General features: G+C 31.5%; 1 protein-coding gene across 9 annotated transcripts in view; it reads right to left on the reverse strand.

The window, feature by feature from the left end:
* Window positions 1-6,470: 6,470 nt before the first annotated feature.
* Window positions 6,471-25,590, reverse strand: part of LOC114329508 (protein yellow) — a 371,690-nt gene continuing 352,570 nt past the window's right edge. For all 9 annotated transcript variants that reach the window (XM_028278642.2, XM_028278641.2, XM_050655688.1 and 6 more), the window contains one exon: window positions 6,471-6,871. In XM_028278642.2, coding sequence (XP_028134443.2) covers window positions 6,537-6,871 — 335 coding nt within the window. In that variant the 3' untranslated portion in view covers window positions 6,471-6,536. The remainder of the gene's footprint in view (window positions 6,872-25,590) is intronic.

Genomic DNA, 25,590 nt, shown 5'->3' on the forward strand with positions numbered 1-25,590 from the left:
GACTCAGTAAAACAGAGGTTGAAAATAAAGTATAGTATATTAAGTATGGAGAACGAGAACGATAACGAATTAAGGAGCGGAGCGACGACTCCAATTATTGTCTGAGATCGGTTACCCTTAACGTTCGACATGTTTATAACGTTTTTTGCACGATTGAGACTATTATAAATTATAAAATTAATTCTTTTCGTCATATTGACTAGTTTCATTCATTTTATCAAGATAGATACTTTGGTTGTTAGGTAGTAACTAGGGTGCATAACAACAATGGAGAATTGAGTTTTTATTTAGTTGTCAATAATTTTAAGTACAATTTTCAGGCGGGAATAAATATTTTGACATAAGAGAAAACTGTTGTTGTCGAGAGAAAATCATTTTTTTGTTGCACTTATTAAAAACGATTTTATCTCAAAAAAAGGCGGGGATGTTATTGTGGATCAATCTATCAATCAAAGATAGAATAAAATTTTTAATTTTTTTTAATCTAACGCGGGCACATAAATTTTATCCACCCTGTACATTGATTTGTAACTATTTATTATAAGTAGTTTTTAAGAAGTGATTTATCGTTAGTAAGCTTTTTCCCTGAAAAATAGAACACATTAGGAAAGAAAGTGATACGAATAGACCATAATTGTTCAGGGTATTTGGAGATTATAACGATGTTTTGTTATGCACGATTCCAAAAGCCACATTAATTAGTTCTTAGGAAATTAATGTAAAGAAAGTTTGGAATTTTGAATACGTTTTTAACTAATAGGAATATTTAGATAATTTCCGGAAAATCGTAAGTTTTGGTAGGAATATTTTTGAGAGAATGACTGTTTGTTTCCAAAAAAAAAGGAAGGTGGGGAGATAAATGTTTCTGATTGGCTAGGCACTTTGGAATGGAGAAAGTTTAGTTTTGAATGTTGAGATAGTTTTGGAAAGAGGAACTCATTATGTGATTGGCATCGCTGAAGAGCAGTCAACGTTTTCGTGGATAGTTAGATAGCAAGTACCAGTGGGTGTTTTGATAGTGGAGAATAGAGCTGAAAAGTGGAACGAGAGACAGATCAAATTGAGACGAAATACCTCTTTGATTCTGTATTATTGTGAGAAGGAGAGGAGAGAATTTTTGGAGTATGTGTTTTGTTGGAGAATTGGTGCTGGTATGCTGATAGATTTTTAAGCTTGAGAACGGAGAGGGCTTTGATGGGTAGCCTAACATAGTCAACGAGGGAGAGCTGTTTTGGGTCAAGAGAAGACATCAGAGTGAGTGAAGCAAAAGGTCAGTCAATTTATGTGAAAGATATTTTTATGTTCGGAAACTAAAATTTTGAGTAAAAGCATATGAATTAAGATTCCAATATGTCAAAAAGTAAATAGGAAGTATAGGTAATTTGCGAATACCTAAATTTGTTTGTTTAGCTTGTTTTATCAAAGTCATCGGGAACAAACCGATAAATTGTTTTTTAACTAGAATAAATTTAAGTGGTAAAAATTTCATTCGGACAGCTGTGTCCACAGGTTTTAAATTTGATCGATTTTTAGAGTATTGATTTTGATAATAAAATTCTGTATGCTTATTTTATATTTCTATTTAATTCCTTTTCCTAATATTTTTTCCCGATTAGAACCAACTGAGAGATACTGAAACCACGAGAGAAGATAAGTACCTATAACATAAGATAATTTAGATATTTTTTTTGTATTATAAAAAGGCACCCTGAGATTTTTTATTAATTTTTTTGTATGATTTGCGACAATTGGATAAGTGATTAAATAATTAATTGGAGTAATCAAATAAAGATTAAGTGATATTAAAGTAATAAAAAGTAAATCATAACCGTATATATTGCAGTTTTTGCCAGTGATTTTCCTTTTTTGCCAATTTTGCCAATGAATTTCGCCCAAGAGTTTTATTATACCTTTATATTTCACAGTATTCCAATTATAAGGATATAATTCTATATTGCAACATATTTTTAATGCTGCATAACTTTTCTCTGGAGCGAAATTCATATTTTTTGACATACCTCGTATAAAATTTATAAAATTGATGATGGCTGCACCTTAGATTTTAGACAATTCAAAGCTGTTTATGAACAATTGCTTTTTTCGCAAAATTAATAATAAAAGAGTTATCCTACTTGTAAGAAATAAAAATGAAATTTGGAATTTAGTTTCAGAAAAATTTGCAATTTTTTTTCCAATTATAATGATGTAATTGCGCACTAAAACATATTTTTCGATTACTAATACCTTTTCATAATAACAATTTTCGATTTGTGAAAAATAAAGGCCGAAGTCACTCTTGACCGAAATTAATATTTTTTTGACATAACTCGTATAAAATTGACAAAACTTGACATAATCTGATGGTTGAATCATAGGATTTACATTTATAACTTTTTTTCGTAAAATTAGTAATAACAAAGTTTTACATATGTTCAATTATTCATAAGTAAACTCTGTAAGATTTTAAAAATTAGGCAACCCTCATTTAGAACAGGCTTTTTACGGGCAACCCTATATCATCGTATTTGAAATTAAACAGTGCTTATTTTTGTGTTTGGTTGATAGATCAAACAAGTAGGTGCAAATACCTATGAACAAGACACCTGTTTAAACCTGGCAACCCAATCGTTTTGACAGGATAAAAATAGGCACCCCTATGTTTACATATCCTATAGGCTTTATATATATGTTTAACATACTAATTTACATATAAAATAATTTTTTTCCATTAAACAGATCGGTGCAGTTCGACCTTATATCGTATCCTCTCGCACCTCCGCTCAAAGAGTGTCATAAGTCAAAAAAGCAAAGTTTCGAGAAAACGACGTTTAAAGTTTGACCTAAACATTTTCGGGTTTAGTTCAAAAATTATTAAAATTAGAATAATAACTATTTTTGTCAGTTACAATGGTTTTTGAAGCTCTATAAAATAGCGTATTAAATATATATTAACAATATTAAAAAAAAATTGAGTTTTGACACTATACAGATAAAATAACGAAAAACGTACGAAATATAATTGATCAAAAGTGACTCATATTTATGTCATTGCATCGCAAATTCGTTTTGAAGAAATTTGCGTTACATTTTTGAAGATTTTTATGATTTTAAGTTATTTTACGGATGTAACTACAATGATATTATGCAAAAAAATTATGTTGCCTCGCAGAATTAAAATGCGTTTATTTTAAAAACGATTGAGTTTAGCGAGATAAATGTAGTATACCTTTTTTATAAGTAAAAGTTATTGAGAGAATAAAAGTTTTGATTCAAAAACTATGTAGAGTGGATAATTTACTTTACCGTAAATTTTAACGTAATTCTAGTTTTCTATTTCTAATGTTTTTATTTATTTACATTGAATGTTAAATTGTTTTGTTATATAATTCACTTCGCAATAATTATGTGATATATTTGATTTAAAATGAATTCAAAACTTTTTTTGTACTTAGGCAACAATGTTAACTTTTATCTCTGACGTAGATAACTTGAAACGGTATCTACAGTCGGAAAAATGAAATAATACCCATGAACGAACATATATAACACGCTGTATTTTCCTGTCACCCTGTCACAAAGAAAATTGCCCAGCGCAAGTACATGTAATAATAATTATTACATGTACTTGCACTGGCCAATTGTTTGTATGACAAGGTGACAGGAAAATACAGCGTGTTTTATATGTTCGTTCATGGGTATTCTTTCATTTTTCTTACTGTATATTGTACGGACTGTACCTATGCAATACAAAGTGGAGGTTCCGTTGGAGGAGATAGGAGATTTTATAGTTACCTCCCCCAGCCCACCTCCAGGGGTGGAGTGTGGAGTCGTGTTTGGTGTCATTTGATAGATTTTTGAAAAATATGGAAAACGCATTTTCAGGTTTTTGATTTCGCGAAACATTCGACTGTCCTGCTACTTTTGACACACCTTATACACCCAGATAGCACAAGTACGTTTTATGGACATCCAATGGACGTACATCTGTGTACATTGGAACGTCCAATGGACGTCCCGCTAAGGTAAAATGGACATCCGATGGACGTCTAACGTCCAACGAACGTCCAGAGTTCACAAAATTGGACGTCCATAGAACGTCCGCTACAAACGTACAGTGTACGTTGTTGAAGCTTTCAGTGTACATCTTATGTACATTCAATGTGCATCTGATGTACATTCAATGTAAGTCTTATAGTCATTTTTGTAGGGCACTTTTCAGAAAGCAATCTAGTGTCCATAATTTTTTGAATACATACATAGCAGAAAGCCTTTAGGTATAGGAAATAGTTCCTATAATACTAAACTTAGGTATACTTTAAAATATTACACAAAATACCTTTTTACAAAAAATACCTACGATAAACAGCAAACACAAAGATATCACAGGATTATTATATTGTATGTAATAACTTAATAAAGACAAAATTCAGATAATGGCGCTCCATCAAGCATGCACATTCAAGAGGTTTATTTTTGTTATGTTCTTTCCAAATTCCAAACATTATTATTTCTTAGAACTTAGAGTCAGTCAGTACGGTTGTATATTGCAAGCGAGTTTGCCATTCTGTGAATTATCATAAATAAATCCTCCTTCAGTATTCCACAACAATTAACAGCGATAATCCCCTAAAAGTACCTGCCTAATACACCTTTTACGACCGATAGCCTGAAGAGCGACAACGTTGTCAAGAAGATTCTCATTTAGTTTGGCGCGAAATTTAACAGTTACAAAATGCACATTTAAGATTTAAATTGGTAGTGTCTAATTATTGTAAGTTCTATAATTACCGATGCGCGATGTAGCTCCGTTATTCTGAAAAAGTTTACCATCGTTTTATCATAATCTAATATTATATAGGTTTAATTAAAATAATTTTAGTGGTTCAGTGTTTTAATTCGATGATGAAAAAATATGTGACTACATTTACTAGAAGCTTCTTGTATTCTACTAATAATGTTGCTTTGATTAAAACAAGAAGCTATATGTAATTACTCATAATAATAGTCGCGTTTTGTGTAAATTCTCCATGGACCACAAATGGATGTCCAATGTACGTTGAAATCAAACGTCCAATGGACGTCGCGTAATGGACGTACATAGTACGTCCAGTTTTGGTCCATGGACGTTTGGACATTAAATGTACGTTATATGGACGTCCATCGGACGTTGTGTGCTATATGGGCAGTACGTAAATCTTTCAGCTCGACATAGAGAATATACATTGAGAGAATTGTGGCAACTGCGCTAACCTGTGTTAGTTAAAGCTTCTGTTCGAGTACGAGTTTTTGGTGCAATAGAGCTGTTAGAACGAAAAGAATGAGTGAGTTTTAAAGCAAGGATGTCCATAAATAAATCAAAAACAAAGTTTATGATTAACGAGTTTATGATTAATGAGTTAATAAAATTTTACTTTAATTTTCAACATATTTTTTATTTAAACTAATTTCAACACTAAACAATTTTCTCATTCCCTTAGGCCAAAAATATTTAGCTACTACATGGTCATATTTTGACGTTTATTTGTTTCAGTGGAAATGAATTGTCAATTTTGAGGTTAATGCCCTTTAATGCTAACAACCAAGCGCGGCTCCTCCTTAGGGTCAATTGGTCAATGACCCCCCTAAAATAATCTCATAAAAATACCAATTTTATTAAAAATATCTTTTATCTAAAACTTCACTCTGAAATACTCTCAGCAGTCTGCATTGGCAAAACAAATATAATAGATATAATAACGTCGCGCCTCGCGCTATACACAAGCCCGTGGCTGGGCCGTATTTTAAATTGTCTACATACAGTTCTTATGGCTTATGGACAAATGCATGTAAAATAGAAAAGAGACGGCAGATAGCAATTTCGTGGGCGAGAGTGGGAGTGACCTTTCCGTCGTATACCTGTAGTAGAGTCGACGGCCTCACGTACTCACGTTTAGTTAGTTACCGTCTGCTTGTTCAATGAGAAGGTCATAGACTATTTTGCAGAACTAAAGGATAGAAGAATTGACTTAAAATATAAAAATATTTAAAGTAAGTTTCGTTTTAATAAATTTACAATTTATTATACTATAAATATTCCTATCTATATATCAGTCAATAACCTGTTCATACCATTTTTCCTATATTTTTTAAAAGATTTACTCTAAAAAAAGACAAATTTAATTTTCGGAAAACTAGGGTAAATAGTATTGAGTTTTATCTAAGTCTGTATTTTTTATCTAAAATATAAATGCTAAAAGATCTTTTAAATACTTTAAAAAATCAACAGTTTGAAGTTTTCAAACCAAAATGACCCCCCTGAAGATTGACCCACGAGCCGCCGCTGCTAACAACCATACAATGGTTGTCACAATATAATACAATGTATGTATTTGTGTATCTAAATATATACGATGTATGTTCCCTCTGTCCAGCTGAACGATTTATGTACTGTATAATAAAACTGTGAAGTCAAATGAAAAGCAAACTACTGATTTGCCTAGAGAAAATATGTAATATATTTACAAATAAGTAATATTGTAAGATTATAATACAAATAATTAGTAACAATCTTCGTCGTTGAAATACTCATTGTACGTATCGTAATAACTAAAGTTAGGATCACAAATAGTATTTTTAGAGGCTTCATCTACATATGCTGACATAATTCTAAAATTAATATTATTGGGATCTAGTCCTTCATAAAGGTAAAATGGCAGCTTGTTACTTATCACCCAAACGCTTTGTCTTCGCTCTTTGTCAATTTTAAGATCGTTTGGAAATACCATCGTTTCCGGATCTTGAGCTACTACTCCCAAGTTTGATCTCTTGTACGGCTTCCTTATATCCCAACATCCCACTGAATCTCTTGTTACTAGGTTGTAAAACATTATACCTAAAAAAATCATCGACATAAATAAAAGTTTAACTTACATGTATGTACAAAATTATGCATGGATAGCATTTGAAACCTATCCAGGAGCAGACATTGAATCGTACCGCATACCTTTAGTGGGAGTCATAGATGTGAGACTGAAGAAAATAGGGATGGCGGTTTTTGACAAAACACCGGTTTTCGGTTATACCGTTTTTTTTTTTGCTTACGGTTTAACCTGGCGGTTATAACCGGCCAAAAAAAGCGGTTTTTGCAAAAAACGGCTTTCGGTTTTTTAATCCAATAGGTTACAAACTTACATTTACAATACACTTTAGTTTGCGATACTCCATTCGACTCGATATCAATATGGTCAAAATTAGTACTATCGAAAGAACATGTACTCGTATTTTAACACGTCTCTATATTTGTAGAATAGGTATATTTTAACTCATTTAATACTTCCTGTATGAGTGTATCGTTTTGAAAACGTAGCGAAATTCTTGGAGATTCGTATTCGTAATTAGTAATTCGATATTCATAGTCAGAGTATTATTTTTGGTAATCAGAAAAGGTCATTCACCCACTTTCAACGTCAAGAGTTAAGTGTGAAAAATAGATGATATTTGCGTCTAATTCAACTAGATCACTTCTTATGTAAATATTATGATTACAAATACCTTTTCAAGGAAATATTATAATAAAACTTAATTAATTGTTTCTGGCTGATATGAGATTTCACTTTCAGTTTGCTTCTGTATTTTACAAAATAAAATTAAATTTGGATTATGGTTTTGTTTGGAATAATTACTTGGGAATAATAATTATGATTGGGATCCGAAATAATACCTAACCTAATCCTAATCACCGTAAAAACCTAATAACCGGTTTTTACTTTAAAAAGAAAAAACCGGTTATAACCGGGACAAAAAACAAACGGTAAAACCGGTTATTGCCAAGTAAAAAACCGGTTTTAGGTTTAAACCTGTAGGTTTTTCCCATCCCTAGAAGACAATAAAGAAAAAGGCTAGACCTAACTACTACATGACAGCCCTGCGACATCCGGAAGTTAAGAACCAATGGGGGAATATATTATTAACAACCAGGTTAAATTTTTAAAAGAAGAAAATAATATCCAACGAGAAATCAACCAATTCGAAGAAATAATTAAGAAAATTAAAGAAGAGCTTTTAAAACAAAATAAAGAAACAAAGAATAAATCTTGGATCACTCCAGAAATTATTCACTTAATGGAACGCAGAAGGTTAATTAAAGGAAATAAAGATGAATATAAAAAGATGCAGGCATGCATCAGAAGAAAAATAAGAGAAGCTAAAGAAAAAGAAGCTGTAGATAAATGTACCGAAATAGAAAGACTACAAGCCAAGCACGACAACTTTAATGTACACAAAAAGGTAAAAGAAGTAACAGGTTCTTTTAAAAAGCGAACACAAATAAAGCTAATAGACACCAATGGAAAATTAATCATTGACATCCAAGAGATGAAGGACAAATGGAGAATATATTTGGAGACACTTTTTCAAGATCAAAGAACAGATTACAGGCATCCATTTTCAGAGAGGATGACGGGCCCGGACATACTTAAATCCGAGGTAGAAGACGCAATAAAACGGATGAAAATCAGGAAAGCTCTAGGGCCTGATAATATCGAAGCTGAATTTTTAAAACTCTGGATGGAAGAAGGAATAAACTGGATCACGGCTGTCTTCAATAAAATATACAATACAGGAATCATCCGTGATAAATGGCTAGAAACAGAATCATAGCGATGCCTAAAAAACAGGGGGCAAAAAAATACGAAAAATATCGAACAATCAGCATAATATGTTGAAAATATTTCTTAGAGTCATCCATGGAGGGATTTATAAGAAGTGCGAGGAACAAATATCGGACATATGTACAGTTCGGGTTCATTAATGCCGTGGCTACCAGAGAGGCACTTTTCAGAGTACAGGCTTTGATTCAAAGATGCAGGGACGTTAACTGCGACGTATACGCGTGCTTAGTCGACTATGAAAAGGCATTTGACAGAGTTCAATACCAAAAGATGATTAACATTTTGAAAGAAGCGGTCTTGGATGACAAAGACCTCAGAATAATTTCAGAACTCTATTGGAATCAGACCGCATATATGATAATTAACGAAGAAGAAACAGATCACATAAACATACTACGTGGAGTTAGGCAGGGATGTATTCTAGCGCCGTTGATATTTAATATGCACTCAGAGATAATTTTTAACGAGGCTCTATACGGAGTAGACGAAGGTATCAGGCATCATTCTAAATGTGGAAAGAGTAAACAATAGGTATTAGATATGCCGACGGCACCATGGTGATAGCAGATAGTTTAGAGGGACTTCAGAGGCTAATGGACAGAATCAACGAGTATAGTCAACAGTACGGACTAAACATTAATACCCAAAAAACCAAACAAATGATTATCAGCAAGGAAAATATATAAAGGCTCATCTACACATTAATGGAACGCAGATAGACCGCGTAAAACAGTATTGCTACCTGGGAACTATTATAAATGAACAGTGGAACAACGTACAGGAAATAAAGTGCCGCATAGGAACGGCAAGATCGGTTTTTAACAAAATGAGCGCCATCTTCAAATGCCCAACCTATCCCTAAATACAAAAATGAGACATTTGAGATGTTACGTTTTCTCTATATTATTGTACGGAGCGGAGGCGTGGACGCTTAAAGAGACCACTATAAAAAAAACTTGAAGTGTTTGAGATGTGGCTCTATAGAAGAATGCTGAGAATACCCTGGACAGCAAGGATCATGAACAAGGAAGTTCTAGAAAGAATAATGAAGGAATCGGAGATTGTGTTTACCATCAAACGTATAAAACTGGAGTATCTGGGACACGTTATGAGAATTCAGCACCGTTACTCCCTGCTGCAGTCCATATTGCAAGGTAAAGTCAAAGGTAAGCGACGATCCGGTAGAAGGAGAATATCATGGCTGAGGAATTTGAGAACATGGTTTAAGAAAACTTCAACGGAACTGTTTCGAGCCGCAGCGAGCAAGGTTATGATTGACAATATGATTTCCAACATACGAAACGGATAGGAACCAGAAGAAGAAGAAACATTAATTTAAAAATACATATAGTAACCGCCACGCTACTAGACACACGGGCACATTGAGCTAATACAGTCCTGGACCCTTTACTTGTGGCACTGTTTACGTTTATGCTGAGAAGTAAACATATTGATCCTACATAGAAAAAGTCCCTTGACGTAAAAGAAGAAGTAAAAAGTTGGACAATATTCGAGATGCCATTGAATAACCTAGAAATATATGTAGTGACGTCTAGAACGTTAGAAAATATATGAAGCGCTAAGAACAACAGTGGCCTAACCTCAAAAACTAAGTTTTGAGATAAACGCAATCTTTGCATTCGTATTTCCAATGTGCTTATGGGATGGCGCTACAAAAATATTATGTAGCGCTATTTAGCCAAATATAGAGGTAGGTTGTATAGATCCTTGTCAATCCGAAGATTTACTGTTGCTCTGAGCGCCTCATATATGTATAAACATAGAGAGTTTATAGAACACTTGTATTTGAAGTTTATAGTTCTCACTGTTAGTTATTGTTGTCATGTGTTAAAGTTGTAAAAGTTGTGTGTGTGTGTGAGAGATCCTGGCATCAGACAAAATCTATTTGCCACAAAACATGTAAATTCTTAATTACATTAAATGATTTCATATTGTCTATTTCTAAACTATACCGCTATTTTTGAATTTCTGATAAAATTAATGATGGAATCTAGTACCGCTTTATCTGGGGAAGAAAGGAGAGCTGTAATATTTAGTGGCAATGGACACTCGTGATGAATTAGTTCTTGATACAGAATTGAAGAAGATTGAGAGTTCAGAGAACATTCTAGAAATATATGATTTAGATCACCAATGGATACATTGTCACAACTACAGACAGGAGAGTTAAGTATTCCAATTTTATATAAGTGAGATGGAAAGCGAGCATGATTCAATTTTAAACGAGTCAATACTGACATTTGTGCTCTATTATAATTAAAGGTGAAATGAGGAATGTCTTTTGGAAGTGTAGGGTGAATTTTGAAATAAGGGTTTGTAGATTTATTTGCAATTCTTTTGTAATCAGTTTCCCATTTCCTTCTGATATTAGGTTGGAGAGCATTATTCAAATCTTTTAAATTAAATACTTTGTCCATATGGTGGCAACTGTGACTACTTTTTGCGGCTATATCCGCAATTTCATTACCTTCGACTCCGCAATGTCCTTTCGTCCAAATAAACGAAACAGTTACATTATTTTGTTTAAGATCCATAATTAATTTTTTAATGTTCAAAATTAAGGCATTTCGGAATTGGTTTATTGGGTGACCGCTAATAGCTTGTAATGCTGATTTTGAGTCTGAAATTATTGCCACATTCGTGCATGTTTGAGTTGCACACCATTTTAGTGCCTTTTCAATAGCAAAGGACTCGGCGGTAAAAATGGAACAATAATTTGAGATTCTGTACTTTTCAATATGATTTATGTTTGAAACAAAAAATGCCGAACCTGTGTTTAGCTCCGTTTTTGACCCATCTGTATATATTTTAGTTAAGTTCGACCCGAGACCATTTACAATGGATTTTATCATGGCTTGGTTTAAGATATTACAATCTGAATACCGAGGGAATATGGTGATAGGTTTGTCAATTATAGAATCGAAACTGTGTGCATACAATGGTATTTTATTAAGTTTAACAATATCATTTTGAAATAAGTTTGTATCAATAAATGCATCTGACAAAGGAGGAGAGTTTTTCTTTTTCCAATAATGATTTGTCAAATTCTCAATTACAAGAAAGTTAATTTTTGCGATCAAATCACTGTTGTAACATCTATATTTTAATAGACTTTTATTTGCTAAAAACTGTCTTCGAAAACTAAGAGGAAGTTCTTGAGACTCTGCCAGAATGGCATGATTTGGTGAAGATGCCATTGCTCCCAAACATATTTTCAGAGCTCTATATTGTATTCGATCAAGGGTAAGTTGGTTCGTATTGGAGGTAGAACCATAGAGAGTACACCCATAATCCAAAATCGAGCGAATATAAGACTTGTAGAACATTAAGGAAATTTGTTGATCCGCGCCCCAGCTCTGTTTGGAGAGGAAGCGCAGAAGATTAATTCCCTTTTCACATCTTTGTTTGACATACTTAATGTGACTGGTCCATAGAAGTTTACTATCTATAATTATACCTAAATATTTATATTCTTTTACGATAGGAATAGTGTATTTACCTATAGAGAAATTATCGACTAACTGATATCTGTGCCTTGTGAAACACATCACAGCTGTCTTTTCTGGTGAAACACTAAAACCCATATCGTCGAACCAGTTTTGTAACCTGTCAAAAGTACGTCTTAAGTCTATCATGCAGCGATCGTAGGTATTATGTGTGACATAAATGCATAAATCGTCCGCGTATTGAATAATTTGTATGCCATCGCTCATCAAATCATGCAAGTCTGCAGTGTATAAGTTAAACAAAAGGGGACTTAAAATAGAGCCTTGCGGAAGCCCGTTGTAAAGTACTCTTGGACCATGTAAAACGTTATGACTATCTCGCAAAAATACTTTTCTATTAGCAAACAAATTTAAAATATTTATAGAGACTCTTTTATTGATGCCAAACGTTACCATTTTTGAATATAATATTTCCAAATCTACCACATCATAAGCCCCTTTAAGGTCCACAAAAAGACACAACATGTAATTATTTTTTGATAGACACAATTGAGCATCTGTAACTAAATGGGAGATTGCATCAATTGTGCCTATACCTCTACGAAATCCATACTGATTTTTTGGTAAAATTGATCTGTTTTCGACAAAATGTTCGAGTCTAAATTTTATAAGCCTTTCGAAAGTTTTTGTAATACACGATAACAATGAAATAGGTCGGTAGGACGAAGGTAAGTCAGGTGGTTTCTTAGGTTTCGCTAGAAGACACACAATTATATTTTTAAGACTATCTGAATACTTTTGTTTCAACCACCAATCATTAAAAATTTCTAAGAGAAGAAGTTTACCACTTTCAGGCAATTTATTTATTATCGTATAAGTAAACCCGTCAAGTCCAGGTGCAGTATTTTTTGATTTTTTTAAGGCTAATTCCAATTCCGAAAAGCTAAAATTTTTTGAGAAGGTGTCTGAGTCTTGATGGAAGTGAAATTGATTAATGTTGTCGTTAAAAATTGGACCTGCAGCAGATGAAGGAGCCAATGTATCAAGAACTTTTTGAATAAGGCTTTCGTCTAATTGTGGTTTTCTTTTTTGATGGTGTTTATTGCAAATAGATCTTACAGTGTTCCATATCTCAGTCAGAGGAGTGTTTTTATTTAGTTTATTCAAAAACATTTTCCAACTGTTTTTTTGTTTAAGTTTGAACGTACGTTTGACATTAGCAGAAATGTCTTGATATTGTAGATAATTGATAAAATTACCTTGTTTTTTAAACTCGCTGAGAGCTTCTTTTCGTTTTTTAACAATCGCAGAACATTCCTCATCCCACCAATAAGGTCTTGGTACAGAAGGTGTGAAAGATTTCTTAATAGGCATAGATTTCGATGCTGCGACCGTGATTGCATTGAGGAAAAATTCGATTTTGTCTACCGAAGTTGAATTCCTATCTAAATTATTGAGCTTACTAATTTCTAATTCAAAAATATTTCCAAAAACAGACCAGTCAGCACGAGAGTCATTCCATTTTGTTGATGGGTTGATGACAAAGGAGGAGGGATTGATTTGAATTTCTATATTGATTGGGTAGTGATCTGAACCTAATGAATCTGAATCTACTGACCAAGCTATACGGTCGGCTAAAAGGGGAGATGTTAGAGTTAAGTCAACGGCTGAATGATTACTAGTTGGGGATATTCTTGTTGGTGTTCCGTCATTTAATGTAATTATTTCACAATAATCCATGGCCTCCACTAATATTCTACCATTTCTGTCGTCTGCAATTGGCCCCCACATACCGTGGTGAGCATTAAAATCTCCCAGAAAAATAGTTTTTGCAATATTAAACTGAAGGAATAGGTTGATCCAGTCATTTATTTCTATTCTAACATTTGATGATCTATAGATTGATACTAATGAGAGATTAATTTTGTTCAAAAAAACTGCGCATGCTTCTATACTGTCATCGAAATTATTATTAATTTCGGATTCTTGGTAATCTATTCCCTGTCTGATGAAAATACCTACGCCACCGTAACCATCTTCACGACATTTATTGATAAAGTTATATCCGTTAAGTCTAAAATGATGACCGGATGTGAGCCATATTTCTGATAGAACTATTATATCTGTATGGTAGTTGTTAATATGATGCATAAGACTGCCTTTGTTACTATAAATGGATCTACAATTCCATTGTAATATAGTTATTTTTTCTGTAATATTTTTAGTAGCCATTTTCACTATCTGTGAGAATGGATTCTAAATTATCTTCATTATTATCGAATATTGTAATGATATTGTCCCTGATTTTATTTAATTCAAATTTTCCTTGATTATTAATTATATTTGTAATTAATGAATATATCTGTGAGATAAGTTTATCTCGACAAAACATGAAATTATTCTGTTGTGGAGCGGGTGTATATGGAGGAAGAGAAATTTGTCTTTTTTGATGGGAATTTTCTAAATCTGAATTACTAGTGCTTGGAATCTGAGAAGAAGTGTCAGTTCTTCGCCTTTTAATTGTTTTTGATTCTAATGCGGTTGAATTTGATTTTGGTTTATTTAAAGGAGCATAATAAATTGTTTTGTTTGCTGGTGCTAAATCGGGAAAATTTTCAAGATTATTTAATATATCAAACCTATTGTTGGTATTAATTTTGGCATAAGCTGGATTGTTAATCGATAATTCGGCATCCTTAAAACTTTTATTTTCGAAAGCCATTACTTTTTTTATGTCGTGTTGTTTTTTGTACATTGGGCAATCTCTTGAAATTGAAGGATGATCAGAAGATTTACAGTGAACGCACATTTGCAACTCGGAATTACATTCAGCGGAAGAATGCTCATTTGCACATCGAGAACAACGAGATTTGCCTTTACATTGAACGATATTGTGTCCGTAACGTAAACATTTTCCACATTGGACAACTGGATGGATGTATGGTTCTACAGGGAAATTAACCATATTTATATTAATAAAGGACGGAATTTTATTACCTTTAAAATTTATTACTACCAATTGTCTATTGACAAATTCTTCTTGTTTGGTTTCAGGGTTTATAATTTTTCGTTTCATTCTTCGCACTTCCGCCACTGGAACTATAGAATTAATTGCTTTTTTCAAGTATTCTTCAGTAAAAAAGGTATCAACGCCACGTATTATGCCTCGTTTATGCGTGAAAAATTTTGGAATATAAGCAATCAACTTATTTTTTGTTAGTATTTCGTGATTAATTAATAAATTAGCGATTTTGTATGTTCTAAAAATTACCTTAACACGTTTTAAACCTACAGAATGAATATCAATAACATCATTTCTAAATTCAATTACTTGTTGTAAATAAAAGCCAATTCTGATAGGAAAAAGACGACCAAGATTCTTATCGGTATGTTCCAAAAATACCTGATACGGACCTGCATCCGTTGGTTGATATTTATTATCAAAGTCATATTTTTCGAAACCTGAGGATACTGTATCCATTGAAGAAACATTAATTTTATTATCATTATTAATTATTTGAATATTAGTATTTAAATTAACCGAGGGCGGACCAGGACCGCCCCCGTTACCTGACATTTTCTGTACAGCAAATCTGTCTTCAAAACTCTAGTTTTCCGCAAAGTACCACAAAACAGAAACTATTGATAAAACTCTGCACGTGGAAACAAGGCCGGAATGTACCAAAAAACTGCCAAAATTAATAATTCTTTGGGACGAACTCCAAAAAACGAACACGACTTTGACAGTTATTTTGACGGAAGGAGTTGTAAAAGTTATAAAATACATTACTCTGAGCTAATTAGCAAAATTCATAAAAAAGATATTTACCAGCAATTTTATTGCTGGAATCGAATTATAAGATCCTATTTAATAATATAGGTATGCAAAGTCCGCAGATAGTATGCTACTTTTTTTATAAACAAAATGGCGCCGACAAATCGTATTTTTTTCAATTATTGCTCTATAACTCCGAAGATTTTAACTTTATAACAAAAACACTCAAATAAAAATTCACCACAATTAAATTCTGGATAGAGATATGTTTTTTCCGATTTGCTACGACGAAAATTTTCCTCCGAAAATGCGGGTTTTCCCAACAAAATCTCTAATTTTCAAATAAAGTTTTAGGTAAGTAATTATTAATCAATAATTAAATAACTTAGTGATATTAAAGCTTACTTGGTATAGATTGTAATTACAGAAGCCGGTGAAAAGTAAACGAATATTTTAGCAACAATTCAATTGTTAATTAACAATTTACTATCGGCTAGTCGGTTCGCTAAACTCAGACATAACTGGCTAGTGATTTTAGTAGGTATTTTTTTTTGTTTTTGCCAATTTTGACAAAATTGGCAAAATTACTAATAGTGGAGTCAATGAAGGTGGATATGAGTTATTACCTCAGATTTCGTTGAACCTCCATCGATTTTCATAAAAATTGGTGAGTGGTTAAAGGATACCTCAAGGAACAAAGGTGACATAGTGCCAACTTGCGCTTTTTACATTTTAGGGGTGAAATACACCCCTTTTTTAAAAATTATTTTTTAGATTTCTGAAAGTGCAGTCACTGTAAGTTTTCACTTCCTATTTTATTGAACCTTCATCGATTTTCATGAAAATCGGTAAGTAGTTAGAGGATACCTCAAGCAATAAAAGATATATAGCATCAACTTGCGCTTTTGCATTTTAGGGGTGTAATACACCCATACTTTTTAAATTGTAAAAATTGTAGATTTCCACATTATGGCGCAAGTAATCTCGTTTAATTAAGAAAAATAAATATATTTTTTTTATTTATGTGCATGAATTACATTTTTTTTTAATTTTTCAAACCTTACAGCAACCAAAAATCCGAAAATTAACAAGTCGAAAATCACGAAAACCTTATTCTTCTATATTTCTGAAAGTGTAGTCACTGAATGTTTTCACCCACGATTTCTTTGAACCTTCATCGATTTTCATGAAAATTGTTGATTAGTTAGACGATACTTCAAAAAACAAAAGTGATATGGCACCAAGTTGCGCTTTCTGCATTTTAGGGGTGAAATCCACCTTTTTTTTTAATGATAAAAATGCAGATTTCAGCATTCTGGCTCAAGCAATCTCGTTTAAGTAAAATAAATATTTTTTTACATTTATGTGCATGATTTATAATTTTTATTAATTTTTTAAACCTTATAGCATCCAAAAATCAGAAAATTAGCAAATCGACAATCACGAAAAAAATTAATCTTTTATATTTCCAAAAAGGTAGTCACTGAAGGTTTTCACCCCTGATTTCGTTGAACCTCCATCAATTTTCATGAAAATTGGTAAGTAGTTAGAGGATACCTCAAGAAACAAAAATGATGTGGTACCAACTTGCGCTTTTATCCTGGGGGTGGATGTTACCCCTTCTCATGGGTGAACACTATTTTATTAAAAATAACCCCATAATTACATAGAGGAGTAAATTCTAAGCAAACTTTCTTTTATCAAGTTTATAAATTTTTTATTTAAATAATCTTTCATAATTTAATAAAATATTATTGGTACAGTAAAACCTGACAATAACGGCCACTAAAAATAGAAAAGAATTGGCCGTTATAGAAATGTGGCCGCAATGCTAGGTTTCCTTTTCCACAAATACATAAAATATAATTGAAAATTTATTTATTTTAGTAATTAAAGCAAATCTAATTAAATATAATTCTACAAACAAACGGAACATACTAAAACTAAACTCGATTTACTACAGTATAAAACAATATCTATACGAAAAAACAACTACAAGAAAAACAGAATTTTTGTTTGTTTTACATTTTTTTAGATAAACGAAACATACTAAAACTAATTTAATATAGGTAATACATAATATAAAACAACATACTATAGCTACTACGAAAAATACGCTTATCACTAAAGTATCGTCGTGCTTCCATGCTATATTCAACAAAACCAACTTGGTAGGGCCTTTAATTAGATATCGCAAATCACTTTGGCTGATTTTGTCTGCATATATATTATGTTTGAGGAATCCCTTTTTTTGTGAGACTGGATATAGGACATTTCTCAAGTATGAATTCACATTCATGGTATATCGTTGCTATACAGGGATAATATTCTGTGCAATGTTATGGTACAGGCTACGTTAAATATGAAGTAAATGTGGAAGATATACACTGGTTATTCATTTCAATTTAATTTGATTGTTTTTTAATCGTTTAAAATAATTAAAATTATTAAAGACATAAAGTTAGGAATTTCAAAAATAAATTCAGTTTTCACTGGCAGGGTGGGAAATAATAAAGTGCCATACAATAGCATTTCATTACAATGCTCATTACAGGCATTACAGGCTGCTCCGTTTGAGAAAACTCATACTCTCAAACTTTGAGAAAACACTCATTCAGTTTCGACCAACCCTGTATTAGCTAAAATTAAACGTTTTGCTAGATTAATAATTTTTAACAATAATAGGTTATATTAAAGATCACTTGAATATAAATTGATTTTCTGATGTCAAATCACTACAATTATACAGGGGGTGAATATTGCTATAAAATTTGAAAATAAAAACGTAATTATCTTTTAAACTACTTCGTATAACATCACAAAACCTGATATTTTAAGAAATAAAACATAGAGGAGAATCCAAAAATGTAAAAATATACAGGGTGTTCCATTAAACAAAAGATAATTTTGTTTCACCCTGTCAATATGGGTGGCCCTGTATATTTGGAAATGTATTTAAATTCTGATATTATCTATGCCCCAATCTCACCTTAATAAACTTTTTTCGTATCTCCTACAACAAACGACTAATTGGACTTCCCACAACCTGTATACATACAAAATCTCCGCTATAAAATTTTTTCAAAGAAAATGTTATTGGTTTTTTTAAAATAACTCCGTTAAATTTTGAAATATGAGATTTATCCAAAAACCATTACAAAGCTAACTAAAAGTTCTATAACACTGTATTAAAGATAATTTTGTAAATCCTTTATTTTTTTTTAAATACAAGGTGAAAAGGCCCCGGTTACATGGTTCTCGCAGTAAAATTTAGGTTTAAATGTTTCTATCTCGGTTATTTTTTGTCGTAAAAAAATATTAAAACAAGAAAAAGCTTAAATAAAGTTAAAACTAAAATTTTGTTCTCTACCATTTTTTAAGAATATCGAGTATTTTTGGAGTTATTATCAAAAGAAAACGAAATTCACGAAAATTTGAAAAATTCTAATTTTTTTAATCGTATTTTTTTTTTCAAAAATATGCATTCTAAACCGGTCAAAATTGTTGAAGTTATTACTCATGTTAAAATAAATAAAGTTTTAAATGGGTTACTATAAATTTTAATTTTTGTGGAAATGACGTATGTTTAATTTTTCATTCTTCCCTAAAAAATCTGAAAGGGTCCTCTTATTTCCATCATAACTTGCTTAATTTTGATGCTACCGTCTTCTTATATAGCTTTTTGATAGTTGCCTTTAAGTACTTTATTAAAATGTTTAATATCTATATTTAACAAAGTGCATCGTTTTCCTCTTATTTAAGCTTGAATACTAAGATTTGAGTACTCGCCGAAAAAATATATATATTCAATTGCATATAACTCACTTTGTATATGCAATAAAGGATTTTTCGAATAAGGAGCTTATTTATTTTTATGTTATCTTCGATTTTGGTAATAACAACTTTTTTGAAGAAACTTATGGTTTTTGAGTTATTTATGAAAAACTGCTTTAAAACATGGATTTTTTTCAGGAAAAATAAAAACTTTTGATCTTTAATAACTCAAAAACTATTGATTTATTGAAATAACTTTATATAACAAATTTTACTTATAATTTGTCCCTCTATCGATTAGTGGTATTATTTTTAATAAAATAATTTCCACCCCCGAGAAGGGGTGTCATCCCCCCCAGGGTAAAAGCGCAAGTTGGCACCATGTCACCTTTGTTTCTTGAGGTATCCTCTACATACTTACCAATTTTCATGAAAATCGATGGAGGTTCAACGAAATCGGAGGTGAAAACCTTCATTGACTCCACTATAACTATTTAGTAATTATTAACTATTTAATAATTATTTTTTTTTTGCCAATTTTAGAAAATTGGCAAAATTACTTACTAAAATCACTAGAAAGTTTTGTCTGAGTTTAGCGAACCGACTATACATTGATCAAACTTATAAAGATTATAAAGATGAGATGTTTATTTAACCTTTAACTACCCGCGCATCAAGTTATAACATAACTACACGCGTGGCGTACTTTATACGCCACAAGAGAATACACTTAAAAACAGCGGATTTGTTTCTTTTCTTTTTTGAAAAAATACAGTTAGGCTTTTCGCACACACAGCTACTAAAAAGAAACTAAACTAGTTGGTAATCAGAGTTATCAACGGGTTATCAACTATGGCTCGCACATTACGCTACCGAAAATTAATAAAACGAGCCACTTCTTGACTGTACTTTGTACTGAGTAGCTTTGTTAGGCGGTGTTTAAGTTTATATATTATGTTGTCCTGAATCTATTTTCTTGTGAAATTTTTGTAATTAACTAGTTTTTGATGGGAAAGAAGCCACAATTTTACTAAAAAATAATTTTATTAATATTTCGACGTCCAAATCGGATGCCGTGGTCAAAGTACAAAAAATATTAATGAATTAAACAAAAATGTTGTTGCTTAGTAAAAAATTCTTCAAATAATTTATTTAATCTGACTCATTTATATCGGAAATTTAGACATATATTATATATTTTAACGTAGAAGATTTTAAAAATCATATTGTTGTTATTATTTATTGTCACCGTTGCATGTAGTTGTATTTTTAAAAACAGATCACATGTCATGATTTTTTGTGACGGATATTCTTGAGTTGGGGTTGATTTCATGTAATCGAATAAACTATCTTTCAGTAGAGTCGTCCCAGAAACGCAATTCATAAATATTAGCAATATCACTTTAAAGTCTTCTACTTTAAAATGTATAATATATGTCTGAATTGTCGATATAAATGAGTCAGATTAAAAAAAAATACATAGAAGAATTTTTTACTAAGCAACAACATTTTTGTTTAATTCATTAATATTTTTTGTATTTTGACAACGGCATCCGATTTGGACTACGAAACGTTAATAAAATCATTTTTTTAGTAAAATTGTGGATTATTTCCCATCAATAGGTACTAGTTAATTAAGTTTATATAGGCACGGATGTTTTCCACTTCTTGCACTAATTTTATATTAAACGATTCCGCTGATTTTGCGTGTTAAACTTTAACAAATTATGACACTTTTTTCTCTGAGATAGGTAATAAGGTTTACTGCAAATAAGAAATTATATCGTTAAGAGCCTTTATAATTTTACTGTATAAGAGCAATAATTCACACAAAATAATTTGGCTTAGCTTAATTTACTGCAAAATACTAGCTTTGAAATATCTACTAATAAAAAAATTTTACACGCATAATCCAAACAAACCATGTTCATATCTTAAGCTTATTTAAGATATCAAAAATAACCATCTTTTATTTTTAATGTAAACAACAATAGAACATGTAAACCAATTCCCACTATTTCTTTACCTATATCCGTAATAAATACCTACCCCTCGCTGAGCACCAAAGTTCGACCCATTCAATCCTTTATTCATTTTCCAAATGTTTACGAACTAGTCCCCCAGCGACCTGCATGTCCAGTCCGCTGTCGACTGATCATTCTCGCATTATAGACCGGCTGCTAACTAGTAATGCTGTGTGAGGACGCTCATTAAAATACATGGACAGTGACTACTAAGTAACTGATTGGTAACTAAAATTACCAACTGGTTTCTTTTTAGCAGCTGTGTGTGCGAATGGCCTTAGTTGTTTGTTATAAACCTTATTCGGCATCAGTGAATACTTGGAGTTCCTTCTCAGTAAGCCAATTGGGATTTATAACTAGAATCATAGAATAACTGGATTCCATGATAAATAAAATTACTAGGTAATAATTTTTTTTTTAAATCTGATTTTTTACAGGAGAAAAAGTATTGTTTATAAAGAAAAATATATTTTGTGCCATAATGACTAAAAACAATTAAAATATGTACTTATATTACTACTTATTTTAATATAATTGTGGCGTATATTGTCCACAATGTCCACCACCGGAAACAACAAATAATAAACTGTAAATTACGATATTCTCAGAACGCCGATTATAACGAAACTAAAACCAAATTGTAAAACACATTCCAGTGATAGGTTAGAGAGATAAAAAAGGTCAAAAATTAAATTTTTAAATATATTTGCAGTAGAAATATTATATCTGGCGTACAAAATACGCCAGCGCGTGTAGTTAAAGGATAATATTTTATCGACAAAATATAAATTTTTCGTTTTTTTGCATAAACTTTAAATAAAAAAAAAAATAGTTATAATACGTTGGTCTAATTAGTAAAGTATAAAGAAAGGCTATTTATCAGCAATTTTATTGCTGGAATCAAATATTATGATCCTATATATTAATAATATAGGTATAAAAAGTCCGCAGATAGTGTGCTACTTTTTTTATTAACCCGCCATTACAAGCGCTATGAGTGAATCCCTCACCATATTTGTTTATAACCAATGAAATTGTGTAAACTAATACGATAACCTTAAGCACCCAGGAATGCCTTTAGCATGGTTCATGAGAGGGTATGAAAAAGTTATAGAATATTTCAGGCAGTCAGTGTGCTGTGTGATAGTTGAAAGAAGAGACATCCCTCTTCAAGTGAGGGAATTCCTCACTGCGCGTGAAATCACGTTTCTGTTATCTCAAAGAAACTTTTAGGTTTTTATTTAATATTTAGGTAGGTTTAATTAAAATATTATTGTTTGGATTAGGTTAGGAACAGTGGCACACCGAGTGGGGGTTTTGGGGTTAAAATCCCGCCCAGAGCATATAGAAATATATATAAAAGAAAGTAGGAAAATGTAACTTGTCTTTCACAAATAATACAAAAAACTTTCGGTGCCCAAGCAAACCCCCTCCCACCCCCAGAGGAAAATTCTAGGTGCGCCACTGGTTAAGAACCCATTTTTAAATTTACCTATTCTAAATGGGAAATAAGCCACAATTTAACTTGAAAAATTGATTTTATTGACGTTTCGAATTCCACCTCGGACGTCGTTATCAAAATACAAAATATTAATAGTTAATTATATAAATGCCACAAAGAAATAGCTTCAGAACAGTTGTTAATTTTAATTTGTATTTTTAGTAAAATTAATTCGCGTAAAGAACGTTAATTTCTTCAGTGGCTTGCTGAAATTGAAAATTAAGAAAACTTGCTTTTGATCTATATTATTTTTACTTTTGTTTTGTTAAATTAATAAAAAAAAAAATGGTTTACGAGACTTTCTATAATATGTGAGTACAACCCATTTTATATTTATACATGTTGACATTCATTCTTCCTCGAAATAAGTTGAATTGATGTAGGTGAGGGCGACGCTCATACGCGTGCAACCACGTCACAATAGAAGACGCGTGTAACGGCGGGTTAAGAAAATGGCGCCCCCAAATCGTGTTTTTTTCAATTATTGGTCTATAACTCCGAAGATTTTAACTTTACACCAAAAACACTCAAATAAAAATTCACCCCAATTTAATTTTACATAGAGGCATGTTTTTCCCGATTTGCTCCGACGAAAATTTTCCTCATAAAATGTGGGTTTTCTCAACATAATCTCGAATTTTCAAATAAATTTTTTGGGCAAGTAATAATTATTTATGAATAATTAAATAACTTGGTAAAATAAAAGCTTTTTGGTACAGATTATAACTGCAGAAGCTGGTGAAAATTAAACGAATATTTTAGCAACAATTCAATTGTTAATTAACAATTTACAGTCGCATTAACAACCAAAATAATCATAACATATTGATCAAACTTAGAGAAGTTATAAAGATGTGATGCCTATTTACTATTTTGTCGACAAAATATAAATTTTTCGTTTTCTTGCATAATCTTTAAATGTTTAAAAAAAATAGTTCTAAACAAATTAATATTTCTCAGAAATTGTTCATTATATTATAATTTTAAATAATACTTAAAATGCGTACTTCAAAGGTCTTGAAAATGAATGCTTTAAAATTTTTTTTCAGCCATTTGCAAAAAAGTTATGAAACAGAAAAATAAACATACGATTACTCCGTTGTTTATAATTTGTTTTAATTGCTTCAAAGCTTAAACGTGAGTTTATGGTACAGACTAATTACTCTCAAAAAATGTTAAACATTAGTTTAATGGTTATATTTTAATCAAAGATTAAAAATGTTTTTTTTTGTAATTTTTAGCGCGAAAGTAGGCTTGATACAGAGCCGGAGAAGTTCACTCGAAGCGACTGACACGCTTTAAACTCGCGCGAGTTGTGTATGTGTACGGGTGTAATACATAATACATAGCTACGGTACTGTATTAGTCTACTTTCGCGCGTGTAAATTACAAAAAAAATAATTATAATTTTTAATTAAAATATAACCATTAAACTAATAATCGATATTTTTTGTAAGTAATTAGCTTGTACTGTTCTTACGACGTCAGTTGGACCAGAAGCATTTTTGGACTCCTGTCAATAATTCTACGAAGAGCATAGAAATAAAGATAAACCATATAAACATTTGCTTGCTTCAAAATTGATCACTCCTTGTATTAGTCCACATGGACGCGGGTGTGGCTTACTACTTTCTAACGTATCATATTGGGCAATACTGAAGAGTAATTGGTCAAATTGTTCGGAAGTGCTTAGGCTCAAATCATATCGTTATCTGGTTAAAATACCTTCTCATGTTTCAAAGGCGGCAAGCAATATAAACACTAAATAAACAGTGTCGTCGTCATAACTTACAATTATTTTATTTTTATAATACATTTTTTGTCTCATTTCTTTAGTACTTAAAAAATTAATAAGCACATTAAATTGCATTTGTAAGTATTATATACTTTTAATGATCAATTTTAAATTTTATTGTATTGTATTATACTGAAACTGTATTGTTTATACAGGATGTCCCATATATTATGCGAGATTTAATGACGTCAATTTGCTCAGTCCGCTGATTGGATAATGTAATTAATGGAATTTTTCATGTTTCATATTTTTATTTTTTCCATATTTTCCTTTGTATGTGTCCATGCCTAAGAGCCATATATGAGGAGAGGGAGTGTACATTGATTGAAGACTCTTGATTTTAGGTATTGGGGGTATTTTTTTTTTCTTTAGAATAAAAGACAGTTTTCCGAGTGATGCCCAGGCCAATCTTATTATTTTTTTTTTATTTCTTCGGTCTGATTTTTTTTATTTAATTTAGTGATTTGTCCTAGAATATCCCTTTTACTTGCTTTATTCTTGTTTGTGCCACTGTAATTATTGGTTCTCCTTGTTGATTGGTCATGGCTTTTGTTTTACTGTAAGCGATGTTCAGTCCCATCTTTGTCGATTCACTATCTAGTGCTT

This window comes from Diabrotica virgifera, chromosome 7 (assembly GCF_917563875.1).
Source record: "Diabrotica virgifera virgifera chromosome 7, PGI_DIABVI_V3a".
NCBI classification, from domain to species: Eukaryota; Metazoa; Arthropoda; class Insecta; order Coleoptera; family Chrysomelidae; genus Diabrotica; species Diabrotica virgifera.